This window comes from Monosiga brevicollis, genomic scaffold (assembly GCF_000002865.3).
Source record: "Monosiga brevicollis MX1 MONBRscaffold_32 genomic scaffold, whole genome shotgun sequence".
NCBI lineage: Eukaryota > Choanoflagellata > Craspedida > Salpingoecidae > Monosiga > Monosiga brevicollis.
In genome coordinates, this window is record NW_001865069.1 from 24,653 (window position 1) to 39,969 (window position 15,317).

The 15,317-nt window shown below is 55.5% G+C and overlaps 4 protein-coding genes across 4 annotated transcripts; 3 read left to right on the forward strand and 1 right to left on the reverse strand.

The window, feature by feature from the left end:
- Positions 1–365: 365 nt before the first annotated feature.
- Positions 366–3,353, forward strand: MONBRDRAFT_34212 (uncharacterized protein; the record flags this gene model as incomplete). Its single annotated transcript, XM_001749584.1, has 11 exons — positions 366–737; positions 848–924; positions 1,028–1,421; positions 1,569–1,643; positions 1,756–1,821; positions 1,944–2,134; positions 2,268–2,358; positions 2,434–2,613; positions 2,697–2,762; positions 2,859–2,963; positions 3,117–3,353. Exons 1-11 carry the CDS (start codon positions 726–728, stop codon positions 3,351–3,353), a joined length of 1,494 nt encoding a protein of 497 aa, XP_001749636.1. The 5' UTR covers positions 366–725.
- Positions 3,354–3,726: 373 nt separating this feature from the next.
- MONBRDRAFT_11776 (uncharacterized protein) lies at positions 3,727–6,470 on the reverse strand (the record flags this gene model as incomplete). The annotated part of the gene is made up of 4 exons (XM_001749639.1): positions 3,727–4,620; positions 4,986–5,113; positions 5,243–5,430; positions 5,545–6,470. 4 exons carry the CDS (start codon positions 6,468–6,470, stop codon positions 3,727–3,729), a joined length of 2,136 nt encoding a protein of 711 aa, XP_001749691.1.
- A 730-nt stretch (positions 6,471–7,200) lies between these two features.
- Positions 7,201–12,030, forward strand: MONBRDRAFT_29148 (uncharacterized protein; the record flags this gene model as incomplete). Its single annotated transcript, XM_001749585.1, has 20 exons — positions 7,201–7,249; positions 7,432–7,564; positions 7,685–7,874; positions 7,970–8,102; positions 8,224–8,438; positions 8,563–8,653; positions 8,740–8,822; positions 8,926–9,039; positions 9,153–9,199; positions 9,285–9,510; positions 9,820–9,904; positions 9,999–10,078; positions 10,179–10,246; positions 10,329–10,404; positions 10,489–10,538; positions 10,872–10,914; positions 11,019–11,114; positions 11,205–11,238; positions 11,414–11,594; positions 11,679–12,030. The coding sequence occupies 20 exons, from the start codon at positions 7,201–7,203 to the stop codon at positions 12,028–12,030; spliced, it is 2,346 nt and encodes a 781-aa protein (XP_001749637.1).
- A 697-nt stretch (positions 12,031–12,727) lies between these two features.
- Positions 12,728–13,951, forward strand: MONBRDRAFT_11778 (uncharacterized protein; the record flags this gene model as incomplete). Its single annotated transcript, XM_001749586.1, has 1 exon — positions 12,728–13,951. The coding sequence occupies one exon, from the start codon at positions 12,728–12,730 to the stop codon at positions 13,949–13,951; it is 1,224 nt and encodes a 407-aa protein (XP_001749638.1).
- Between the last annotated feature and the right edge of the window lie 1,366 nt (positions 13,952–15,317).

The window sequence follows — 15,317 nt, forward strand, 5'->3', positions numbered from 1 at the left end:
GTTTTGACAGGCGCATGCCACGGCGTAGTTGCTCTTTGCGACCTGGTTTACTCCTTGCCGTGACTATGAGGTGAGCAACACCCCCCCAACGCCATGGTAAGAGCGCCGCCTCTGGTTTTGGTTTTCTCATCTGCGCCATTTGAATCTGCCCGATTTGATTTTAAAGAGATATTTTACAATTTGCGTTTCTCTGGATGTCTATCACTTTTTACACTACAACACATTCACGTTCTTGCATCGTGAGCTTTTCGCATGCCTTGGTTACACAAATGTCAGACAAACGCTTGAGACGCAGCACCGCCAACTGTCGTCCCTCTGATGGTACACGAGTTTCCCCTTGCCTTTCAAGCCCCCAAGACACCCCAGCAGTACACACCTCTGAAAGTCGTGTGGCAACCACTTGCCGACAAAACCCGCGCGCGGATCTGATTCATCTCGACCGTCTGACCGTCTGACCGTCTGACCGTCTGACCGATCGTTGATCGTTTCGATAAGACCGACCGAGCAGATTCGAGTACGCCTTGTATCGTTGAGGCGCATCCTTTTTTCACACACGTACACACACGTACACACACGCACAGCACACATACAGACGGGACACCCGGTGCTTGTTGTAGCCGGCATCGTTGTGAGCTGCCGTCTCCTTTGAGACGCCTCTTGGCTGCCTGGGTGTGGTGTGATTTGCTCAGCTACAAAGACGCTCGTTTGCACCCCCAAACCTTGCAATGGCTGCTGCGGTCCGTTTTCGCCTTTCCTTGCTGTCACCGTGTGGCTGCCTCGCCAATCGACCTCGTTCGCCGTGCCTTATGCTCCTCTATCTGAACTCGATCTGACTCGCGTCGCGTAGACACGGCGGCCCCTTGTGCTGACCCAAGCCGAATGGGACCGAATCCGTGCCGATAGTCGGCCAGTTGCGCCTTCAAAGTATGTCGTTGCTCAATATCTCTTGGCTTGTTGCTGTGGCCCACTAGGCTTTTGCGTCGTTGTCTGCACATGACCCTCGCGCGCTGCTCATTCCTTTCCGCAGGACGCGCCAAGAGCAACGGCAGGCGCTGCATGAAAAGTCAAAGGCCATGGTCTCGGGCTGGAGCAACACCATCGCAGGCCAGCGCCAGGCCAAATTGGAGGCCCGGGCTCGCCGCGAAGCCGAAGCCGAGGCCCGCCGCTTGGAAATCGATCTCGAAGAGGAACGCATTCGGGAAGAAGAGCGCCTCCAAGCCCTCGAGCGCGCCCGCCATTTGCAAGAGGAACAAACGGATAAAATGCGCCTCTTTCGCAGTGGCATTCTGACGGCTGAAATCATCAAGGAGCGCGAACGGCAGCAGGGCCGCCAACAGCGTAAGCAGGCACTTATTAAGGAACACGAAATGTCTCTTCACCAAGCCCAAGTCGAGGCTGCCCACCAAGCCGAGCTCGAGGAGGTGCGTATATCGATACCACGTTTCAGCGTCATGCGCTTTCGCGTACCTCCCGATCCCACCTTTTTCCTCCTCTCCTGTTTGTCGTTTCAACACCGCTGCACCTGCTCCTCGCTGACTCTTGTCATCGCATGGATTGTTCGTGCACAGGAGGAACGCCAGCGCCTTGCCCGTGAAGCCGCGCTAACTCTGGCTGCCGAGCAGCTCAAGCAAGCTCACACCAAGGTCTGGTCCTTTGAACAGCCTGCCATCTCATTGTTTCGACATCTGGCATCCCTTCCCCACACCGTGACCGCATTCCAAACATCCCCCTCAATCCGACGATTATTTTCACTAGGAAACCATGCGAAGCTCTAATCGTCGCCATGACCTTGAGGAGGCTCAAGAGATTGAAAGTGATCTGGTATGGCAGGTCACCTCGCCCTGCTTTAGCCAGTCTGCCGTTGTGTTTGCACCCCCACGTCTCACATGCCCACCAACGTACCCGCCACGCACCACACTCCACGTACCTGCACATGTATGTAGACAGCGTACCGAACCGAAGAGGAACAACGGCGGCGAAAGCGCATCGAAGCTCAGAAAGTGGCCAAACAAGAGTTGGATCGCCAGATGGCGGAGCGCCGCAGCATTGAGGAAGCTCGCCGCCGTGAGGATGCCGAAACAGAGGAGCGGTGCCGTGCCGCTGCCGAGGAACGGGCGGCACAAGCCGCTGACTGGTGCGACTGCATCGCCCATCGCCCTCAAATCGTCCCCTCCGCTAGTAGCAAGCGAGCCCCCCTTTGAGTTGTTATGCTCCTGGTCAATGGCTCATGGGCTGGATTTGCCTCTGCCTTCTTGGTCTTGTCTCAGGCACCACCGTCAAATGCAGAATATCAAGGCCAAGACCCAACGACAAACCGTTGCCAGCAACATCCTCAGCTCCACCGTTGTGCGCCGCGAAGTACGTTTCTCACGCCTATGCCAGCCCTGAATGTAGATCATCCGTACTCACGACAACGTGGTCTGTGCTGTTCAGATGGAAGATGAGGCGCGCCGCCAAGCGGCCATCGAACAGGCTGATCGTAAGGCCGCAGAGCAAGCCCAGAAAAAGGAAGCCAAGCGCCGCGAAATGCTTGATAGCATCTTCCAGCATCGGCAAACTGAAGTGGAGCGCCGCGCTGAAGAGCGTCGCCGCCAGCTGCAACAGGACCGCGAGGTATGCTGCAACAGTTGGCTCAAACCCCTTGCCTCAAGCGCTCCTCGAGCACCCCGACCTCATTCGACCCGTGCCCTGATCAGATGGCTTTGCAAATGCGCGATGAAGCACTGAGTGCGGAAGAGCAAGCTCGTCAGAAAGCTGCACAGGTCTGTTGTGAGGCATGAAAATGGCGAATGATTCACCACTCGATGGTGGTAGCTTTTATGTTGTTGGCTCATTCCTTCTTACGCACTAACACCCAGCAACGCGAGGAGCAACGGAGGTTACAGGAAGAACAGCAAGTGATGGTCAAGCTTCAGCACGAGCAGCGCCGTCGGGAGCGAGAGTCGGACATCCAGTTTGGACAGGTTTGTCCGTATCCTGCCACGAGTGGTGTGGCCAAGGGACAGCAATCGCCAGCGCCACTGTTTGAAGGGCTTGCAGGCTGTGCTTGTTGATTACGGCTGCTGCATGTTGCCCATCCTTTCGACACGCTCACCTTGTTTGCCAACATGATCTAGAACCACCTGCAACGACTGCAGGCCGAGGACGACGCCTTTTTGGAGCGAGCCCAGGCTGAGCTTGCGCAATTGCAAAATGCTTTCCCCAATGCAGTGCCTATGCAGCGCGCTATCGCCCAGGCCACCAAGGAGCGGGTGAAGCCCCAAGTGCCCGATGAAGAGGAGCAGTGGCAACGAGCACCGGGCAACCCCTACCCCGGCCGCACGTCCCGCCGCCTTGGTTTTGGCTACGGCTGAACGCCCCCATTGCCACACAAGTTGTCTCTCTCTTGGCCATGAGTGCATGCCATCCACCATCTTGTGCCCTCGTCAATTGCGCTATCGCCTGTTCATCTGTGTTTGCCAAGCCTACGGGTGCTTCCCGCCGATGCTAATTTACCCCCTTGTCTTTGAAAGAGTCTGTTCATTTTGTGGATGTAAAATGGGAAATCGTTCTGTCAAGAACGAGGCGCGGGACGTAGCACTTATACACATGTCAATTTAACTCTGTTTTTTCGACACCTTTACAACGTCCTTGTGCATGGCACGATCGAACTGCCTGTGCGCTTTGAGGCGGCCTGCTGATGAAGTTGGACATTCCGGAAACCGTGATAATGTGCTCGACCAATCACTACTCCCAGCCGTATGTCGCCAGGTCGTCATCCACATCCACATCCACGTCGGAAGAACGTCGTTCTAGAGTCAAGACGTGACGACCTGCAGCAGCCGCGGTCCCAGGCACAGCTTTGGTTCGAGTGGGCAGGATATCTGGACTTGCCTCATCAAAGCCAGATATGTCGTCAACCGTCGACTCATCGCCCAGAGCAGCAAAACTTGCCAACGCCGCCTCGTCCACTTCGTACCCTTGAAAGCCAAATAAGCGGCGAGCACCTTCTTCGGGTGCCGAGGTTGCAGCAGACTCTTGAAAGGCAGTCGATGAAAACGCGTCATCAGCTTCCAGCGTGTCAACGTCTCCGGGTGGCTCGGGGGGCTCGTCGGCAGGTGGATGTTCGAGCAACAGGCTGGGTGATACAATCGGGCGTCGTAAGCCCAGATGCCCAGTCACTGGATCAGGATGACCATCGCTTTCCACGTTACTATCATCGCTTTCCACGTCACTATCATCACTGCTTCCCGTGTCACTGAGATCGCTAAAGCCCCCAAACACCTCCTGCGAGGCCTCAGTAGGCGTAGCAGAGTGGGGCGGCGCCAACGTAGCATTTGAACACTCGGGGGTAGGCGCAGGTGTAAGTGGCGGTGATGATATGAGGTCGGGTCGCCAAACATCGCGCAGACCTCGTCCAAGAGGCGAACTTGGCATAGGTGATGCGTCATCCAGGCTTGAGTCTGGTGCGGTGACTCGGTCGAATAGCGCTTCTTCGTCCGGAGTCAGCAGCATGAGGGCCCGCTCAGCATCTTGTGCGTCCAGTAACGGCATCAAGGGTGACTCGTGACCAGGCATGGGGAGCGGATCGTCTGGGGGGCTGCTGGAAAGCGATAGCACGGGCAAGTTATCGGCGAAAGGCTGTGGAGAAAACCGTCGATGCAAAGCGGGAGAGGCCGTGGAAGATGCTTGCGGACTCTGAAAAAAGAGATTATCCACTGAAGGGGAGCGCAAGTGCGATTGTGGTGGTGCCTCTAAACCTTTAACAAACTGCAACGGCAAACAAAAATAGGGGGGGGGGGGAGATATAACCGACAAGGAGTGAGATCTTTTTGCCATATCGTCGACCCTTGTTTTTGTTTTTCTTTCTTTGTTTGACTGGGTCGAAGAGGGAATCATCTCGGATGGCCTCCGAGCTACCCAGTATATGTGTTTGCTCGTGCAGGCAAACAAGTCAAGAAACCCAAAAGCACAAAAAGCATCGGTCGTATCAGAGGTTTTCTCACCGTCACACGCTTTTTGACAGGAGTGCGCCTTCCAGTACTTCCCGGTCCAAGCAGAATGGATCGGGGTGAGGGCATTTGGGACAGATCATCCAGGGACATGGATATGTGGCGTCGGCTGGCTGCACGACCTACACCATCACAAATGACCACGAGAATCAAGAATGAGACCTTTGCGCAAGTTGAGTGTGTGTGTTGCACGTCGCTTCAAGTGACGTATTTCGAGAGAGGGGCACGTGCTGATGGTCGTAGCAACGTACGCGGGCTGGCGTGTGCTGCCAGGGGTGGGGGAGTGGAAGGGGGGCTGATGCGATCACCGAGGGCTTGGAAGACGGCAACCCGGAGAAGATCAGTCACAGTGTTGAGGGAAGCACTGGCCACGCCTGTGCCATTGACTGCCAGAATGCGGTCAAATACGGTGAGCCCAGCACGCTCGGCCGGGGAGGAGCTGTGCAAAAACAAAGGTAACCATGGGGAGGGGGGACGGCAGACCATGTGAGAAGACACAGCACAAGACTTGCGAACAAGCATGGGTGGCGACCAGCTACCAAAGGCAACGCACGGGGTGATGCTTTTCACGCAGACGGGGGCAGCCCCCGCTAGAGCAACGCCAAGCGGAATTGAAGGGCCAGGCACGTGGAGGACGAGGCTTTTGGTGCGAAAGTCGGCCGACTCGACTTGCAGAAAGATGGCGGTGGCACGACGCTTTTGAGTGGGTGAGGCTGACAAGGAGCGATGGCGAGGCACAATGGGACTAGCGCTGTGACTGTACAGGGGAGATGTTGGTGCGCTCGCCTCTTCGCGCGTCAGAGAGGCGCTGCGCTGGCGACTACCGGCCATGGTACGCTCAAAGAGGGATAGGGAGCGTCCACGCGAAGTCGGCGCCTGATTTGTCGGGGTTGTGATGATGGGTGATGAATTGGCACGCATGAGACCAACCGAGGAGCCCAAGGGTGGACGGATGGGCGATCCTGGCAGAGGCGATCCCCGGATGGGTGACCCTGGTAAGGGTGAGCCGTGCTGCGGCGAGCCGTGCTGGGGTGAGCCATTCTGGGGCGAGCCATGTTGCGGGACAAAGCTAGGATGATGATCAAAGGGGACACCGGCCCCCGTCTCAAGACTACCACGCCGCACGCGCGACCGGCCGGCGTGACCGCCAATGGCAGCATGTTGCACCAACGGCGATCCGGGCGGTGGGGTTGCACTCGAGGCCGTGTGAGCAGGTGGGGGGGTGGTACCCGACGCCGAGGACTGGGAGGACTGAACATGCAAGCCAGAGCTTGTGGGTAGAGAGCTACGGCGAACTTCCAAGCGCCCGGCTCCATTGCGCTCGCTGGTGTTGGGCGGGGAAACGGGCATGGGCGGGGTATTGGCGCTGAAAGATATGGTGGCTAACTTGGAGCGAATCTCCTCGGGGCTTGCACCAGCCAGACTTCCGGTGCTCCCCCGTCGCTGGGGCGAGTCGCGTCGACGACCAAACAGCGGCATGCTGTCTCGTCGCAGAGTTACGCACAGATACTTTTTTTTTTCGACTAATGGCGGCACTGCCGCACGTGGAACCCTCCAAGGTCACCGCTCCATCTCGCCCCGCTGTGATCAGCTCCACCTACCACATCAACCAACACCGCACATCATGATCAAATCACCCCCACACAAAACGCAACACTCGACCAACCAGTCCCAACCCCTCCACCCTCGGGCCCCGCCCCCACCCTCGCCCGTCTGCTACACCGCACCGCGGCCCTGCTCACCCGCGATCGCCCACAAGACTCGGTCCGAGACACATCCAAACTTGCGCGCCGGCTCCTCCTCCTCGTCGTCGTCGTCTATGCTTTTGTTGTTGCACGACCCTCGAAAATCTGACAATTTGACTCTCTCCTCGCTTTACTCTCTCTCTCTCGCTTTACTCTCTCCTCGCTTTACTCTCTCTCGCACGCTTTTCTTTCTCTCTCACTTCCTTTCTCTTATCTCTTCACACACACACACTCTCTCTCTCTCTCTCTCTCTTTACTCTCTTCTCCTCCTCTTTTTACGTGTGGTAATTTTGCTGTATCTTACTCCGTCCCTCCTGAATACTTAATCTCAACTCTACCCCTCTTAGCTCAACTGCATTTATATTTCAAAGTGTGATAATAATCATTCTATCGCTTAGGCGATCTCCCTCCCTCCGCCCTCCTCCCGAACACGGCGCTGATCGAGCTCTGTGGGCAGCGGCGTCATGTTCGGCGTGAGCTTGAATCAGCTCATGCTGGCTGCTGATGAGGCGGGTATGTTATTTCAGACTGAGCATGGAGGAAGACCATGTTCGCTGTCTTGAAGATCATGTGCATCACGCCCTCACTCAACGCCCCCGCCCTCCACCCATGCGTCTGCCCACGCTTAAATTTACTCCCGCTCACCACCGCCCTCGCTCGTTGTTCTGCGCCTTGGCTGGCCGTCTTCTCCTTAGCGCCAACTCTGCCGCACGGTCTGGTTTATTTGTGTGAGCATCTTCATGACGGTGCCGTGGTCTCTGACAAGCTGAGCAAAACTTCAGCCCACTCCATCTACGCCATTGTTGAGGCAGACGTTTCAGAGACCAGGTCCGCACGGCCAGCCCACCCCATGAGCCCGCTCTCCTGCCTCGGCGTGCCGCGTGCACTTTCAACAAAGCAACTAGATTTGTCACTTACCACACCCCGCCGCCCATGCCCTTGCCTTAGCCTTGAGGACGGGCGTCGTGCTGTGGAAGGTCAATATGACCTGACCAATGCTGCCGCAAGCGCACCGAGCGCACCGCCCCCGGAAGTTTGCTACCATCTTTTGCGCGCTTTTGTGCGCGAGCTGCCCCACTCCATTGTACCAGAAGCCATGTTTCGCAAAGCTATTGACCTGGCCACCGCCCATGCTGCCGTGCGTTTTTTTTTTTTCACTTGTCCTTCCCTGGTTGGCCCGCCTCCTCCGAGCGGCTGTGGTTGGGTACTCACTTTGCCATGGACATCTGTCAGTCTTGCCTGAGTAGCATTCGCCAGCACCCGGGCTATGAGGCGTTTGTGTCCGAGTACATGCGTGATGAAATGAGCGCCAGCTCCCTCTCCGCCTGGCTTCGTAACGATGAGGCTGTCCTCGTTGGCAATTATGGTGCGTAGAGCCTCCCAAGTGCCCTTGGCGCTGCTCATCAGATCTCAAGCTTGCCAGATACCTGCCTTTGCCACTGTTCACTCTGTTTGTGTTTTTCCTTCCTGGGTATGGAAATCAACAGAGGATCGCTCCTGGCTCTCCAACACAGAAAAGGCAAGCCGACGTCAACTGCGCGAGCTCTTCTCCAGAAGCCTCTTGCGTCTGACCACCCCCGGAATATCGGATGCGCTTCACGAGCTCTTCTTTGCCATCCCGTCACCTCGTCGCCGCGTGCTCGAATACCTGATGACAGTCCTGGCTCGCATTGACCTCGTCTACACCCGCGGGCTTGATGAGGTCCGCGCCGCCTGCCGTCCCCCATGAGCTTGCCTCAGACTGACTTGACACCATTCCCTTCCTCAAAGCTGCAATGACGTTCGAATCGCGGATTTTCTCCGTCCACCCTCCCCCTCACACGTAGGATGGTGCTGCTGAATTGCCCTCCTCTCTGATGCCAGTTTTTGCCGAGGATCTAGCCGTCTATCTCATCCGGCCCATGCATCACAAAAAAGGTGGGTGCTTGTCAAACGGGTCCCGGACTTTGCTTCATTTGGCTTTTCATCCGGACCCTCTTGGACCGTCACCTACTATACGTCAGGACAAACCTCCGTGGAGCGACGCTTACAGCAACAATATCAAGTCATCTGCTTCCTTATTTTTGCCACCTTTATCAAGCGCAAGGTGCAGCACCACCGCCCTCGCGTCGATTCCTCACCCTGACTTGCACGCCTCTTGACACGCCATCATGTTGACAACTGCCTGTATACGGACCCGCTGTTGATAGCAAAATCTGTTATCCACCAGCGAGCGCGACCAGCTGGAATGGAGCAATGAAAAACACCTTGAGCATGAATTTGGCCAGCTCATCAACATGTCCGCTTCGACGCCCCGCCTTCGTGTATGTTCCAATGCTCGCGTGCATTCGTATCCCCATCTGACTCGCACGCGGCCCGTCATCTGGTAACCGTGGCCTGATCGCCGCATTAACTGGTTGCCTCGCATGTCATACAGTCGTCGCGACAACGACAGCCCAGCACATCGTCATCCCAATCTCTTCCGTACGTGTTCTTACTTCTGCCTCCGTTCACCTCCCTCGTTGCTTGCCTGATCTTAACGCTATGCTTGATCCAACATGCTGATCAGGACTCTGCAATTGGAAAGACCAAGCTCGCATAATCAGCTCCCCCGCGCCCCCAGCTCTAGTTCGATTACCAAGAGCCCTGCGTCAAACCACGTCGATGCTTCGCTGGAGACGCGATCCTCGACGCACCACACTGTTGACCTGATTGAGCACTCTGATCATGTGTGCGAGACTCTTGTCATGCGCGCGCCCCACGCTCCTGTCCAACCGATCCCACTCCCTCATGAGGTGAGTGTCACTGTCTCTGCGCTCGGAGTACAGCCGCAACAAGTTGACCGATGACCGTTTGCCCCGAAGCTTTGACCTCACAGCATGCCTGCATATAGTTTCAGGCCTCTCCGCCCGTGACTGTTACTCATGATCCGAGCAAGAGCAATGTGCTTGAGCAATGCACTGTGTTACGAGAATGGCTCTCGGAGCCCTTTTGCGCCCATCCTAGCTGGCCCATGGTGCGGCTTGCATGAACATGTGGCCGATGCACGGCTCTTGCACGTCTGCTCCACGAACCTTCCAAATTCACCAATCTTATGTTTGTAGCTGGACTATTTTGCGCTGTGTCAACTTTCAGGACTGGATCGCACTTGTCCACCCGCGACCAATGAGTCTGCTCCCTCGCTCAAAGGTGCGGCCGATACCACTTGAATTTGTTACAGTGTTTTGTTTTGTTTTTCTTGGCTGCACTCACGGCCGTATACTGTTGTGGTCTGCGAAAATAGCGCCTGGCGCCGGGCTCGGACACCTACTTCACGATCAGGTGGACCTCGACAGTTCGCGCGCCTTTCACGACGTCACGAAGGTTGGTGCTACAACAGCAAAGCTGCGCCTCGTCGCGCACGAGTCCGAGTAGTTGATTCACTCCTTGTGTACCCTTGGGCGTGCTCAACTCATTGTCTCAGGCCAACCTGCTGGAAGCCCCCATCATGGAGGCCATCAACTTTGACTATGCCCATGCTTTATTCCCTCGGTGCGTTGGCATTTCTTCTAGTCGCCAGACTCTGAACGAGAGTGCGTCGTGCCTCATTCTCCGATGCTTCGGGCGACCATAGCACAATTGACCTGCGAGCCACGCAAGAAGCGGTGCCAACTTCTGCGCGCAAATGGATTTTAGGGGCAGCCCAACAGGTTTGTCACATTTTGCCAAGTCGTAACCAAGCCTGTCTTACAGAACGCGATGGTCTGACATCACTTGCGATGTGTGGCCCTCAGCATAAGGAGGCCTTTCCTTTTGACCAGGACGATCGATTCATGCGCATGACGTGTGTATCGCCTTATCCATCCATGTCCATCGCGGTGTCCCTCTTTTCTTCTTGTTCGCGGAAGTGTTCGTTTTGCCAGTGCTCCGCAAGACTCATTCTTCTGAAATTCTTTCTTCTTCCTTGTCTTGCTTTGGTTTTTTTTTTTTTCTCTCTTTTTTTTTTTTTTTTTTTATCTCCAAGCAGACTGCCCACGAAGAATCCAAGCCGAGCCGAGAGCCATTGTCCAGACTGTGGCAAAGAATTGGGGTCACGTCATGATCTCAAACTAGATCGACGGCCCGAGTGTTGCCGCTACTGTGATCGGTGGTTTTGCCGGACCTGCTGTGCAACCAGATGCCTCTTGCCTTCATATGTGCTGAAGAAAGGCAACTTCAAGGTACGAGGAACAAATGCTCCCCCGCCCACTTCCGTTGCAAGGCCTTTGCTATGACTCCCCAACTGACTATGCCCTTTCTGCTTCTGCTTGGTTTCTTGCTTTAGCCACACGTCGTCTGCCAGCCCTGTGAGCGACACGTGCGCGCATGCATGGATGATCTGGTGCTCAATGTGGCCGAGTTTTCCGACCGTGCCCTCAAGGTTTGTTGTTACCTGACCTGAAGAGCTTCTCTCATAGTCCGGGATCCTGGAAGCACGCCTGCTTCTGCCTGACCCTGCTCGACAACACAGGTTTTCGGCACCAACCTTGTGGAAACGCTTGCGGGTTTGCAGCGGCGACTGCATCAGTGCATTTATGGCATTTTACTTGCAGGTCGTTATATCCAAACGTCTATGTTCGCCATATCTTCCTCTTGTCCTTCGTTCTCCGCATCTTTTCTTTCTGGATTCCCATCGGCTGCAAATTAGACATCTGATTTGAGGTGATTGTTGCTATGTAGGCTGTCCCAGTTGTGATCAGCTCTTGGCCATGATGCCGGCGGACCTCATGCATTATGCAGTGCTATTTGAGGAGCGGCCCTTTCTACGCATCTCCTTTCGACACCTGCTGCAAATGCCGCAAATGGATGTGACAACTCGCTTGAGTGCGTTTGTGGATGTACTCGAGAGTCATGTGCAACGGTGTGCCGTCTGTCGTCGCCTCCCACGAATGTGCAGTGCCGGCACGGCCTGTCATGAGCTCCAATCGGGTGCGACCATGTACAGCATCGACTCGAAACTAGACATATCTGGCATTGACGAGCTGGAGACTACTCTCGAAGAGGAAGAGGAGTCGACAAGCGTCGAGGCCGGACATGCCCAAAAACTTGCGGCCTCGCTGTCACATCCCCTCCCAGCCGACCTCGATCTTGGCTTGCTGCCCCCGCCTGAAGCCGGCTATGGCTCCATCACCATTTGCTGCCGGTGCAAGCGTCCGGCACATGCAGGTTGCACACGTGATCATGTGTGTTTAGCCTGCCACGCTCACAGCCTGCAAGACACGGTTCTGAGCCCCGAAAGTTCTAAGGCCGAGCTTCTGTACCTATCAGCTGACGCCGACTACTTTTCATTCGGTTGATTTTGTTGCTCTTTTTTCCTGATTAATTTCCCCTCTTTTTTTGTTTGTTTTTTTGGCATATAAAACGTTTGAAGACCCCAACGCCAAGTCGGTTGCTGCTCCTGTTCCGAGAACAGGACGACCAACTTTGAGCATGAAGGGTACAAATGGCAGCCAAGCTGCGAATATCTCACAATTAAATTATCCAACGCCAATCTTTTCCAGCTGCAGCAATTAAAAAAATAAAATAAAATAAGCGAACTCGTAGAGAGAGAGAGAGAGAAAAAAAAGATTTTGACTGGAAGAGAGAACAAGAAATTGCAATTTCTTTTTCTTATGCGCAGCAGGTTGCCCGACGAGGTGCTGATTCGTGCCGGCTTGCTGCAGCAGCGGGTCGATGGAGGAGTGATCGATACTCAGCGCTAGGGAGCCGTTCTTGAGTATCGAGGACGCCGCTTTGATCTTGGTTTTGGGTCTCGGCCCGATTACACCCTGATTTTCGCTTTTTCAAGTTGTGCATACGAGCTGTGTTGGCCTGATTGTGCTGGCCAGCAGCCGATTGACCACCGCTGGAGTTTTTGCCGAGCAAAACATGGGCCGTGCGTACGGAAGCCGTTGATCCAGAGCATCACGCGACCTGATGTTGAGCTGTAGCTGATTTGCGTGGGATGAGTCTGGGATTGGCCGTCCAGGGTCAATCTCCAACTCCCTTGATCCGATGAAGCAGCGGCAGGCGCGCATTTCGCGCCGCAGCGCGCCGGTGCTCAGTGCAGTGCACCAGCCCGAGGAGTGGCGGCGGCGAGCTTGGGGTTACGCCTTGGCCAGCTTCTTGGCGCTGGCACTCCTGAGCCATTTGCATTTTGTACCCTTTGCCTGCCTCAAGTCCACTCCCTTTTCAGAAATCCCGAGCTTGGACACCGTTTTGGAGTCGCGGTGGCAGGCTGCCTATCGCCGAGGTGTTTTTCGCACCACCACCGAGCGCTCCCTGCCAAAACGCACCATTCGCAATGGACAGCTATCCTTCTCGCTAGCGCTCAATGAGGGCCGGCAACAAAAGCGCCAGACTCTTGTTACGGCTGCGGCAGCTGCAGCCGATCCCGGTGATCACGAGAACGCTCTTCAGCTTACCCGCCCGTTTATCGAAGCCGATTTCCATTTTGGGAAGGTCGATAGTAACGAGTACCTTTTCATCGTGGACGAGGTAGCAGATCGCGTACGCTGCGGTCCCGTGGCCGACTTGCACCAGCACGCGGTGCTCATCAATCCTTTCCCGCTTGGCTGGCTCTCGGGTTTGCTCGTGCCGTATCTCCTGGAGCACCGACCCCAGGTCATGACTCGTGATGCCCTGACCGCCGGCTTTGCCTTTGCTCAGCGCCTACAAAATCCATATACGCGGCTGGCCTTCAACTCGCTCGAGGCTGGTGCCAGCGTCAACCATCTACACTTTCAATTCTGGCAGTTTGACGCGCCCCTGGCCGTTGAATTGGCAACGCGCCAGCTCTACTTCCGCTTTGGCGAAGAACTGACGCTTCACATCCTTCCTGACGCCCCCGTACACACGCTAGCCGTGGAGTATTTTCGCACCACGGCCACGGGTGCCATCGTTGTTGTGCAACGCATTATTGACCTTCTCTATCAGCATGTCTTGCCGTTTAATCTCGTCTTCTCACGATACTACGTCAATGCGGGTATTTCACCTTCGCGCTCCACCGTGTACATTGTCCTTCGACAGCGCATGCATCCCTTCCCAGGCATTAACATTGGGTTTCCAGAGGTCTCGGGCGAGCTCATCTGCACGTCCTCGTCCATCTACCACTCGGTCACGGCACACAACATTTCACAACATTGGCGTGACAACGTACGCCTTTCGGGCGATCGCTATACCGAGTTCCTCGGCAGCCTAAAACGCCATCTGCCCACCCTTCTTTCCGAGACAACATAGCGCCCCCCTCCTTTCCCTTATTGTTTCAGTTTTCCTGTGGGCTCAACCTGTTTGAGCTGAGAGTGCATCGCCAGAAAGCATCAGACGTTTCTCTGATTCAAGTTTGCTGCAAGCGGCCAATCTACAACAATCGATCGAGCCATTGTGCCATTTTATTTTACATGTCTATTAAATCAGGCAGTCAAGGGCTCGAATCGTCCCTTGACGTGAATGCGTGCAAGGTCCAATACTGAGACCGACAGCTGGCCAGCCAGCTGCACTTTTGGAAGAGAAGGCTTCAAGCACTGCACAGCGCAGGAATTGGCGGCAGCAAAGAAGCGCGGAATAGCGAAAGAGAAGAGGGCCAATAGGCAAGCAAGCAAAGGCCCCTCTCGTTGGGAAAGGGGGACAAAAGGTGCCCCCTAGTCTTGGCGATCTCGAAAGCGCCGATACAACTGCCGCTCCAAGAAAGCATGCCACCCTGTCATCCAAGAGGAGGGAGCAGAAATTGAGCACTGCTGGCAACAAGGCAATCAGCTCGCTTTGGGCCTCCGCCCATCACCGGGCTGGGGTGCAGGCAAAAAAACTTTGGCCGTACCTGTGGTTTGGGAAGGAGAAGTCACAGGGTCTTCATTCTCAAGCAGAGTCAGCTCGACAGGTGTCTTGGGATTGACACGTTGCCAGAAAGCATGAATTTCCCGTGCAGCCTTGTTATGGGGCCTATATAGTGCACCAATGAGAATCAAGCGCACAAGTCTGGCTCGGGCCGTCTGTAACTAGCATAAAAAAGAAGACGGAAAAAAATAGAGGGAGAAAGACATACGTTGCGCTGCCCGTAGTGCAGTATGTGGTGAGGAGAAGCTCGCGCCCACTCTCAAGATCAAAGCACACCTGGAGATTGCCCAAAGGATGAGGGAGTGAAGCGAGAAGTCGATTGCTGCGGACGTGATGTACCTGATAGCCAGTAGTGCAGTAGCGCAGGATTTCGGCGCGAACACGCACGCCCAGAACTGGGTTGAGCAGGAAGGGCAACGCATAGGTACACTAAGATGCCATGTCCACCCATGTCAAGAGCCAGTCTGCGCTTTGAAGCAGAAGCCTACCTTGTTCAGTGTAGACAGCACTCGGGCGCAAGGGCTGAGCTGGGGTCAAGGGCCAAAGGGTTGTCTGTCCCCAGCGCAGCGCAGCTGGGGCACTGTGCTGCTCGATGCGATGGTCTGGATAGATGACCGTCGTCTGTGTGCGAGTCGATCATTTCGAATCATGAGATAAAAAGTCTCGTGCTTGCATCCTCTCGATCACAGGGGAGCACGCACCTCAATGTCCGGCCAAAGCGACAAACCGACACCACCAAAGCCCAGCGCCACGGCCAGCCGCAGCCAGAGAG